General features: G+C 39.5%; 1 protein-coding gene across 1 annotated transcript in view; it reads left to right on the plus strand.

The window, feature by feature from the left end:
* The window catches only part of LOC120931615 (kielin cysteine rich BMP regulator), a 158,876-nt gene that overhangs the window by 12,380 nt on the left and 134,206 nt on the right, over positions 1-12,290 (plus strand). Inside the window, exons 2-3 of the mRNA XM_040343229.1 lie at positions 6,890-7,446; positions 7,853-7,925. Of these exons, the coding sequence (XP_040199163.1) occupies positions 6,890-7,446; positions 7,853-7,925 (630 nt within the window). The remainder of the gene's footprint in view (positions 1-6,889; positions 7,447-7,852; positions 7,926-12,290) is intronic.

Raw genomic sequence — 12,290 nt, forward strand, 5'->3', positions numbered from 1 at the left:
TACCTTACCTTCTTCTTATCTCCCTGACATAAGGGGAAGGTATTCTGTAGGTCAGCATGGGTAAACTCATTGTTTACAACCCTGCTTGAGATTACTATTCTGACTCCAATTTTTGTGAAGCGATTTATCCCGTTTGAGAGCTCTATGCCTGGCCTGTATACGCAGATATAATCACTGAGGACAATCCTTATCAGATAGCTTGAACTCACCAATATGATTCTATTCACAGAAGTTGCTTTCAGAATACATCAGATGACAGGTTACAGAAGATGAACAGGTTGTAGTATTGTGCGGTCAAAATATGATACTGTCTGTAGCTTACTATGCAGAATACATGTGCCCTTGTTATATGCGGCCTGTAAGCAGTCTCCATAGACAGGAAGAAGAAAGTCAGGAAGAAGGGGTGGAGCATACACAGAAAGGAAGTGTGTAATAGATCAGACAAAGAAAACACAAAACTGTGCATTACCACAAAGGGTCACTAGATGGCAGCATGTAAACTAAACATAACACATAGAAAATGGTTGAGAAACAATATGTATATACTGTATATATAACAAATCTATGCCCATTGGCCAGCACAATTACAATATCGTAGCAGAAAAATTTAAATTGATGTGCCATACCACAGCTATAAAGTCCAGATCCAATTTTATTTTAATAAAAGTCAGGGAGACAGTCCAAAAAGTAGACAACGTGTTTCGGAGGTCCAAGACAGCTGCCTTCATCAGGGCATGAATGACAGCAATGTGAATAGACTAGAAGTGAACTGGGCCTTATTTTTTCCATTGTGATTGCAATCACAGACCTTGTCAGCAGCTGGTTTTACCCCCTCCTCATTTTCATAACAAAACGAGGAGGTATTCCGTAGACCAGCACAAGTGAACTCATTATTTGCAACTCTGCTTGGGATTACAGTGTTGTTCGCTCAGTACAGGAAATTAAAAACTCACTTCATTTCTGTCCATAACAAGAGGTATTTTTCTGTACTTGCAGCATTTTTTTAAAAAGACATAACATTGGGCAATGTGTATGTATTGCACATATGTACTGAATATATTTTTTTGTATTTTGCTTAGATATACACTTTAATATAATAGGAAATCCTTAAAAAATATATATTTTTAGAGGTAATCTGTAGCTAATTTCTTCTGGGTTAAGGTGTTGCAGGCGAATGTGTGTAGTCATGTGACTTTGGTACCACCAGGAGACCTAATACCTGGGAATGAGGCCAAGCCCCCTCCCAATGTGAACTTTACAGCCCTGACTCATCTTTTACAGCTGTGTACGATAGAGCCAGGGGCATACCAAGCTACGATGTGGGGAGAGGCTAGCAAAAAAATCTTCTACACATTTAATGATGTATTGCTAGATACCTGCACAGCAATTCTCATTGCTGGAGAGCAGCTGTGTTTCACTTGCTGCCAGAGACCTTGCGTATGAATTTATGTAAGACCTGTGGGAAAATGTCATACTGTCTGAAACAGGCACTTGGCCATAATAACATTATACTTCCTTTCATTTTAATGGGCAATCTGCTGAAAAATGAACAATCAGCTGCTTTGCCTCTTTGAGATTCTTGGATGCACTGAATGCTTCGTTGGTATTATTCTGGATAGATTTTCTACATAACCTTTGTTTTGGATAAACCACGGCATTAGTTGCATGAATGAGTAGATACAGACATTAAAATAAAAACTCTAGTGGTTTATGAACAATTAGATATTTATTTTTAATTTAGGTTTACTGACTGATATTTTATAATATTGTGTATTATTTTAATCCAGTCTTTATTTAACATATAAAAATTTGGAGTGTTTTCATGCCTCAATGTGCAGTGCATGCTGGGCTGTCTAATAAGAAATCCCAATTAGAGACCTAAAAATTATTTTTTCCGATGGAACGCCAAATAAAGTTGATAACAAAATGTATTCCATATTGGAATTAAAAACCAGACACAGTAAAAAATACATACCGTATCTTGTGAAACAATGGACAGAATGGTTAGATGTAGATACAGTATTGCAAATACACTCAAATAGACTGAAAACTCAACGCGTTTTTAGTGTATCTGTGGAGAGACCATTTCAGGAAAGAAAAACTATAATAAGCCCATGCATAAACAGTATTTATATATATATATATATATATATATATATATATATATATATAAAATATATATATATATATATATATATTTTTATATATATATATATATATATATATATATATATATATATGTAAAAAATTCTGAATGAACTAAATAGTAGCGCTATGTGCAAAAATGATTTTGAGCAATCCTAAATAAATGTGAAAATAAATCTGGGACAAAATATACACATATTACACTATAATGAATAAATGTGAGGAGTGGAAAAATATATATATATATATATATATATATATATATATATATATATATATATATATATATATATATATATATATATATATATATATATATATTAGTAAATAAAAAACAATATAATGAAGTGTTCCAAGAAAAAAACATCCATCCAGTGATGAAAAGAATAATTTTAACAAGACAAGTCCATAAGTGATTAAACTCCAAGTGATTAAATTTAAAGGGCCAGATTCTCATCCAGCGGCGTATCTTTGCGGCGGCGTAACGTATCCGATTTACGTTACGCATCCGCAACTTAGACGGGCAAGTGCTGTATTCTCAAAGCACTTGCTCCGTAAGTTGCGGCGGCGTAGCGTAAATCGGCCGGCGTAAGCCCGCCTAATTCAAATTTGGAACTGGGGGGCGTGTTTTATGTAAATGTTCTGTGACCCGACGTGATTGACGTTTTTCACGAACGGCGAATGCGCCGTCCATGGAAATCTCCCAGTGTGCATTGCTCCTAATACGCCGCAAGGACGTATTGGTTTTGACGTGAACGTAAATTACGTCCAGCCCCATTCACGGACGAGTTACGCAAACAACGTAAAATTCTCAAATTCTCAATTCTCAAATTCTCAAAAAAGCCTAACGTAAATGGCATAACTTTACTGCGTCGGCCGGGCGTAAGTTCGTGAATTTGCGTATCTAGCTGATTTACATATTTCGACGCGTAAATCAGCGTACACGCCCCTAGCGGCCAGCGTAAATATGCACTTACGATCCGACGGCGTAAGAGACTTACGCCTGTTGGATCTAATAGATATCTATGCGTAACTGATTCTAAGAATCAGGCGCATAGATACGACGGCACAACGCAGAGATACGACGGCGTATCTGGAGATACGCCGTCGTATCTCCACTGAGAATCTGGCCCAAAGTGTCCAAAAAAATCTTCTTAAGCAATCTTGCTTGAAACCTTTCACCACACCATAGTGCTCATTGACTCCACACCCAAAGGAATTGTGCTTACCAATAGAATATGCCTTGCATTCGCATGCTTGGCAAAAGAGCTGAATAAATCTCCAAACGAAATAATCAATTCCACCAGTGTTCCCATAAATCAGAAGTTGCTTCACATGAAAAAGTAAAAGTGGCTCCAATAGTGAAGTATATCAAAACTAATTTATTAAAACAGTAAAAAAGCTTTACACGTTGTACTCACATTTAGCAAAACAAATAGAGGCACTTCAACAGAGAAATCGGCAGTGGGCTCCAAACCACAGACAATTTTGCAATAAGCTTGTTGTATTATGGTCTAGGCCATGGGTCTTCAAACTATGGCCCTCCAGTTGTTCAGGAACTACAATTCCCATAATGCCTAGTCATGTCTGTGAATATCAGAGTTTTACAATGCCTCATGTGATGTAAAGTTCCGCAACAGCTGGAGGGCCGTAGTTTGAGGATCCCTGGTCTAGGTGGACCTAAGGTAAACCATCAGTCTCACCCCCTGCTCCGTTCGTTCCACTCTTCACTTCAAAGCACTACACACGCGGTGGTCGGTATTCCGAACGTTTTCCTGGTATGCCGTGTAACCACTCCTTGACCAGTTTCGTTGCTCAGGACTTCTTCAACCCTATTTGAGAATTTTTTACATATTATTTATTTTTTAAGTAGCTGCTTTTTTTGGGGTACGTATATTGATTGGCGCAGTGGGGTGGAAGAACGTTGAAGGGCGCATAATAATTTCCTTTTCTCACTATTTGTTTATTTTATATATATACAGTAAAACCTTGGATTGCAAGCGTAATTCATTCCAGAAACATGCTTGTAATTCAAAGCACTTGTATATCAAAGCGAATTTCCCTATAAGAAATTACGGAAACTCAAATAATTTGTTCTACAACCATTTATTCATAAGTCCTTAAAGCGGAGGTCCACCCAAATTTTTTTTTTTAAAAGCCAGCAGCCACCAATACTGCAGCTGCTGACTTTTAATAAATGGACACTTACCTGTCCAGCATGCCCACGATGGACGGCAGCCGAGGCCGAGCAAACGCTCGTCTCTTGGCTGCCCTTACCACCATCCGCGGTCCGTGCTTACTGGTCCCCGCTGTCTCCTGGGACCAGTGTGTTTCCCAGAAGACAGCGGGGGGGGGGGGGGGGGCGTGACTATTCCTGGAAGTGGGTGCAAATACCTGTATTATACAGGTATCTGCACCCTCTCCCTCCTGAAAGGTGGGGGAGGCTTCCGAAAAGTGGAGGTTCACTTTTTGTGTGGACCTCCGCTTTAAGTTTATAGTCCATATAAAAAGATTATAGAAATGTGACCAGGTTTTGTAACCATAAAATGTCCCACCAACAAATGGAAGCCTCCACAAGGGGATTGGAAGCAAAATCCAGCAGACGCTACAGAGTATTAAAGAAAAGAGAGGCGCCTCTCTAAGTGTAGCAATATGTTGCTAAATGTTGTACCTTCATTAATTGTAACCATATTGCTACACTTAGAGGCTCCTCTCTACTCTTTTATACTCAGTTGTGACATGACGCCACTTGTATATTAAGACAAAATTTATAAAAAAATTGTGCTTGTCTTGCAAAACGCTCTCAAACCAAGGTTTTACTGTATATAGAAAAAACATATATATAGGGCCACTGAGGGTAGTGAAGATTCACCCCCTCAGTGAATATACTTACATATCAACCAACAAGGGCAAAAATGCAAAAAGATGCAATCCAAGCAGTAAATGCAAAAAAGGATGACTTGGGAATACATCCACTGGTTAAGCTCTGTTGAGGAGCTGAAGGTAGGGAAGGCTGGCGGCCAAAGCAGACAGGGGGACCAAAAAAGGTGAAGCACCCTGTGAATGGTATATATAATATAATCACTGTGAAAATGAAGTGAGACTGGAAACTGTAGAACATAAGAGCGTGAAAAAGGTGGATAGAAGAAGGTGATAGGAGTGCAAGGAACTAAATACAGCTTGGACTAGGGGTAAAAATAATTAATAAGACATAAATAATGATGCAGAGGGCCAAGCAAGGGGAATGAATGAGTAAAGTGGATACAAATTTATTAAGGCTTGGGAAAAGAATAACAGGGTGAAGCTCCAGTTAAGGAACCAATTGCAATACCTTTTATTGATAATCCATGAAAATAGTGTGAAGTGTGAACCATCCACCAGAGATCAATACAGGTCAGCTCCAAAAGAGGCCCCTATAAATAGTGCCCTGGCCCAAGAGCCCCCCCCCCCCCTTTCACATAATATGAAAGCCCAACACTATCTCTGCATTTGCTGACTGGTCCTACAGAACTAAGATTAAAGTTGGGTATACACTAGAATTTCAAATGGAAATTCATATGAGCATTCTTAGGAAAATTTGTATGAAAATTCTCAAAACATTTGAATGTCGATCCAAAGGTAGTTCAAGATTTTGTTAGCTTGTCACATTTGATATTGGTATGAATGGACTCCTCTGAATAACTCAACTGATTCATTCGGTTTTGTGAATAAGTGACCTGAACTCAGGCCTGTAAAGCACAGCAGTAAACAATCTACTGTATATGAAACCCTATATTACCAGCCTTACACTATGTTTGTTAAAATATAAATTCTATAAAAAACTATACATTACCTTCAGTGCAAACATATAGACTGTGCAGATGTTTGGCTTAATAACATTCCTAGTTATAAATTAATACTTGAATAGCTTTTTCTTCTATGTATAGTACAGCTATATATTTTTGCTGTATAGATATAGAAATTTTAATTTCTATACACATGTGCAAATGGAAGCGTTTGGCTTTGTCTTTACTTCTACGGAATGGCTGGTTGCAACCTGGTATTCAAAGCTCTTAGGCGGCCTATAGATAATTAGATTTTCTTTCCTTCTATCCTTAAACCTGGTACACATTGGCTGAGAGTGCTAATCAGGAGCCAGTCAGCTGCTGGTTTTCCAGAATGCTCATCCAACAGAAGATGGCCAAACGACCAGCTTGTGTTGGACCGGCTATCATACACATGGGCGGAATGTTGGCCAGTTTTTTTTTAACCGGCCGATGCCACCCGACATTTGGCCCGTGTGTACTAAGCATTAGTGCCACACATAAAACATCTCTCTTTCCTGGTATAAGTTTTACATATATAGTCCTGATCAAAAGTTTAAGACCACTTGAAAAATGGCAAAAAATCATATTTTACATTGTTGGATCTTAATTCGTTATTTTCGTTATTATTCGATATTAATTGAATGCTCAAAAAATGTTTTGTCTCACTCTCATTTCTTCTTGTTGCATGTTAAATCTCTACTTTGAACCTTGTTAAGATCCAACAATGTAAAATATGATTTTTTGCCATTTTTCAAGTGGTCTTAAACTTTTGATCAGGACTGTATTTGTTATTGTAGCACTGCAGGAATTTAGATAGCTTTTTCATTTATTTAAATAATTTATGGTTTCATGTACTGAATTTTATGAGAATGTTTTACTGTATTAATATTTCTGTATATTTTTACTGATCATTATTTCCATTTTTCATATTTTTGTAGTTATTGATCTCCTGGAAGCTCTGAATGTTACACGCTCTATCAAGGGGGTTACAAAGTCCAAGGGTCTTGACCCTGGTTCACCAGCCTGGAAGTTCAGGCCACGTGTCCCTCACCTAACACTTCCTTGGGACTATTCAGTCTACCTTTTATCCAGTACACAGGGTTCGGTTGGCCTACATTTTGTAGCCAAGCAAGCCAAGAACAACCAAGGAACATTGCTCGCCTTTTTGTCTCCGGCTGCTATGAAGAAGGATGGTCATCCTCTTTTACGCCTTGTTTCTGACACGCAAGAAGACCAGTTACGTTTAGAGTACCGAACTCCTCAGACCATGGAACCGGCCTCTTTGTTGCTTCCAGGTGGATCACCATTTTCTGGCTCCAAATGGGCACGACTTGCACTAAACATTGACACTCACAAGGTCACACTTTTCCTGGATTGTGAAGAACCAGTGATATTTGGAAACCAAGGAGAAGATGAGTTATTAAGCCTTATCCTTCCACTGGATCTTGAAATTAGCTTTGCAAGCAACCCAGGAAACAAAGACAGCAAGTTCCTGGTAAGAGTATTGCTTTATCCCTTTGTTTTTGATTTGATTTTCATCTTAGACTTTTCTTGACATTTGCTTACAATTTGATGGTGTCATTTATGATAAGTATGACTGTGATGGCTGTGATGTTATTTGTTGTGCAAGCCATTTTGTTGCCTGTCATTGTTCGTTTGCTGCACTTGGGTTTATATATTTTTTGAGAATGCTAAAACATTGATTTGCACTGTTCAAGTTGTAGATTTGAGTTACTGTTGTTTTATTTATTTTTTTACAGTATTATGTTTCCCCTGCACACATGTGTAGAGCATTGGGTGTTTTTCTGATTAATTTCAGCATTCAGTATGTATTACTGAATAGTTATTAAAATCCAATGTGAAAAGTAACATATAGAATTAATTCTGTCATCTTCCCTCAGGGCTACTGGCAAACAGCCGAGATCTCTCCAACTGGATTTTCCCGTAGGCCATGGCACTGTGAAAATCGCTCAGGTGAGATTAAAAACCCTTGTAGACCGGTATTTCCTGGCGCAACTTTCCAGTTTTGCAATAAATCTCAATAAGCAATACGTGATATTATTGTGCCAGAGACATTTCGTGTATGTTTCTCTGATAGATTTAAAAAATAGAAAGAGTATCCTAGGCAAGTTTACTGAGGAGGAACAGGAAGTGAGAAATTCAGACAAATAAAAAAAAACATTTAGAAGGGAAATCGAAGGAAAAGGTAAGTGAACCAACAATGCACTAGCTTAAAGCGGGAGTTCATCCGAAAAAACATTTTTAACATTAGATTGATGCTCATTTTGTCTAGGGAAATCGGCTAGTTTTTTAAAAAACTAAGCAGTACTTACCGTTTTAGAGAGCGATCTTCTCCGCCGCTTCCGGGTATGGTCTTCGGGACTGGGCGTTCCTATTTGATTGACAGTCTTCCGAAAGGCTTCAGACGGTCGCATACATCGCGTCACATGTAGCCGAAAGAAGCCGAACGTCGGTGCGGTTCTATACGGCGTCTGCGCACCGACGTTCGGCTACTTTTGGAAAATCGTGACGTGATAGATGTGACCATTGAAAGCCTGTCGGAAGCCTGTCAATCAAATAGGAATGCCCAGTCCCGCAGCCCATACCCGGAAGCGGCGGAGAAGATCGCTCTCTACAACGGTAAGTACAGCTTCGTTTTTAAAACAACTAGCCGATTCCCCTAGACAAAATGAGCATGAATCTAATGTTAAAAATTAACATTTCCGGGTGAACCTCCACTTTAAAGGAACCTATTTAGAAAATAAAAAACAAACCTTTACAACCCCTTTAACACTAGGGGGCGGTCAAGGGGTTAAATGTGTGTCCTAGGGAGTGATTCTAACTGTGGGGGGATGGGACTGCCTGAAGGAGGAAGCATATCGCTCTGTCGTCATGCTGCGGGCACACGTGCGTGCCCCCTAGTGGTCTTAAAGTGGCCTACGTATACCTACAGCGATTAGCCTAGGTGAGCCGACCTGCCGTAGTATAACTGCAGCGGCTGGTCATCTAGTGGTTAACTCAATAAAGTTTTATCTTTTAGATTTTGCAGGAATTTGTAAGCTATGTTGTTTGTGTCCGCTAATAATGATTTCAGTGTATTTTAAGCGAAAATATATTTTTGATATTTTCAGGGGGGCCCTCTGTCAGGTAGGCTGTATGAGACACTGTGATTTCTAATAGCAGCCTTGCCTATGTATACAAGAACAGGCAGACCAAGGAGACTAATGTGAGAACATTCGTGTTCCATTCCCTAAAAAGTTTCTGTTTGAGGCAAGGCTGTATTCAGCCTATTGCTGCTCTAAGCTTGAGTGATGATGTCCCCTTCTCACAAAGCTAAATTACTGGCTATGCCCCTTATAATCCCACCTAAAGCATAATTACTGCAACAATAACCATAAAGAATTTTATAAAGACATTTTTTTTGTTTCACGCATAAAGCAAAACACTATAAAGACATTTAATAAAACCGTCTTAAGTAATGTGGTTCATATTATTGTTAAAGCAAACATTAGAAGGGTTGGATGTGTAATCTCAGATATTTCAACTGTCAAATGGTTGTTCATGCTGGCTGCAGAATCTCGGATACAATTGACAACCTGGGATTCCCTACATACTAAAGTCTGTAGAGTTTCTAGAGAATTGTGAAAAAAATGAAAAATTTTATAATTACTGTAATGTAGTTCTGTGGTGGAAAAAACGTTAAAAGACAGCTGAAAAGAGAGAGGCCAGATTTTTTTCAAGCCAACAGAAAATCCACACAATGTGCTCAAATAAATGCTCACTTTACCCCTAATGGGCAAATTGAGTTCATTTAAGAGAAGTATTAGTAGAGGTTGAATATTTTAATGGCAGGTGACGTTACACACTTAGTTATAGGTTTTCTTTGAAAAGAACAACCGGAAATCAGCTGTAGTACTGCCCTCTTGGGGACTGCTGAGAATTACCTGCTCATCTGCATGGCCACGACCAAGTGAACCTTCCAACCCACCTGACACTCTGGGTTCAGACATCCTGGAAACACTGTGCAGCAAGAATCAAACAACTCTGTAATATTAGGTTCTGAAATTCTTTACTTGGACCAGATAAAGAAAAATTCTTTCACAAACAGAGGTAATGAATCTGCTGAGCCAGCCTAACAGCGCCAATTCAGCAAACAAGTTCCTTCCCAATGATGCAGACAATGGTTCAGCAACAAAGAATGTTATATACACATATGTACACTATATTTAGATCTGAAGTCACATCCCAGTAGACATTTCAGTTAATAATTATGTGGCTACTTTGAGAGGGATGTAATCTAGCCAGCCTATGCTATCCCAATGAGAGAGCAGGTCCACTAATATATAGGCTTTTCTATAAGTAATGACAAAAGAAAGAGTTCCATGTTGCAGATCTGGTGTTCTTCGCTAGCTAGATGGAGCTTGTTAACTGTGATCCATTTGGTTGCAGATAAAGCAATAGGTTCCTAGTGGTGAAGATCTAAGGCGTCTGAGCACAGTGTTCAAGCAATGCAATAAAGTTTTCTTGGGGTAAAGATGTCTGTGCACAGTGTTCGGTAACAATGGCAATGAATAAATAAAGGGGTTGAGCAGTTTGCCCTCTCACCAACAACTAACTCAATCCGAGAACTTCTGGACAGGAACACGTACAGCAACACTCAGGCTGCAGATTTACTGTCTCCTGCTTCCGAAGTGAAACTTGCCTCATCTATCCACACCGAGAGGCATGTGATCCAAGTGATGTTAGCGTCAGGATGTCCGACAGCTGATAACAGAGCTAGGCCTCGGGTTGGAAGTACGGCTCTGCGTGGTAGGCCGCGACCTCTCTCCCTGTTACACAGAGAGGTCCGTTTTGATTCAGGCCCAGGAGGAAGAGAGTTCTGCGTGGAATTATTGCTTTATGGTCACTCCCAGCAACCTTCATGTTACCGCGAAGATCCCTGGGATGTGTAGTCTTAGGGTACATGGTGACACAGTAATAGTCTGAAGGAGAACTATACATCCCATAATACACTTTGTTGGATGCACAGATAGGTTGTCACTGATTACCAAAGGGACAAGCGATGTCCAGAAACACTAAAAGGTACGGTGCTTTCTGGTGACAGTCCATATCGCTACACAGCTTAGATAGATAGTGCCCGTTCACCACTCAAGACCTAAAGTGATTGTAAAGTCTTGATTCATTTTTTTTTTTTTTTATGAAAAACATGTTATACTTACCTGCTCTGTGCAGTGGTTTTGCACAGAGTAGCCCAGATCCTCCTCTTCTCGGGTCCCCCGTCGGCGCTCCTGGCTCATCCCTCCTGAGTGCCCCCACAGCAAACAGCTTGCAATGCCAAAAGCCAATCAGGAGTGTGAGTACCTGGATAGGCAAGGACATCGCTGGATCGAGAGGGGGCTCAGGTAAGTACTTCATGCATAGAATGCATGAAGGTAAAAATACTTCAGCCTTTACAACCACTTTAAGTTGGCTAAACACTTGTAGAAATTTTTCATTTTAAGAACGTTCATTAGAGTTTTAAATCAGTGGGGTAAAATCGATGTTCATTTTCAGCCACAATGACAAGAAATTCAAAGGCGCAAGATGGAATTTTTTTTTACAACTAACAAATTTGCAAAAGTGTATGTGGTTTTCGTTTTTGTCCTTTTGAACAACATTTGTCCAACTGTCAAATGTACAAAGAATTTTCACACTAATTTGCTAGTGAATAGCCAGCTTTAGGTGCAATCTGACAAGGAGCTTAAACATAACCCCTGCTGTCCCTCTATCTAATCTCTAACAGGCACTGAGCCATCCTGTTTGACATCAAGACAGCAGGAGATACGCTAAAGCTCCTTGCTGCTTTATAGCATACATCCCACTGTAATGGCTCTGAAGACTGCACAATGAGTGAAAGTTACTTGTACACCTGCCCTCTTCTGAATGGATGATAGAGAACACTTCCCACGGTCCAACTGTCTCTATCAGCCATTGAAGTGTCCTATTGGACAATGAGACAGCTTATGCTTCCTGGTTACTTCAGTGATTTCTAGCTTCCAGGAGCATCGGCCAAGCTGGACCAATGTGAAACAAAAAATACAGCGCTCGAGGATGGAGTACGAATCACTTTATAGTCTTAAAGTAGTGCAAAATATACACATGAACTGAAAAATTAAAAGCTGCACACTAGGCAGAAAGTTTAAACAAGCGAATCTATTGCAAAATCCCCAAACACTTGAACAGTAACCGTATGATGATAGTGGGATAGCAACCTGAAATCACTGCTGGGAGAAAGCTTCCAACCAAAGTACACTTCTGTAGTGTGTGAAGGTGGTACAGCCGTTAGTATGCCTCTAAGCA

Source organism: Rana temporaria, chromosome 3, assembly GCF_905171775.1.
Source record: "Rana temporaria chromosome 3, aRanTem1.1, whole genome shotgun sequence".
In the NCBI taxonomy this organism is placed as follows: Eukaryota; Metazoa; Chordata; class Amphibia; order Anura; family Ranidae; genus Rana; species Rana temporaria.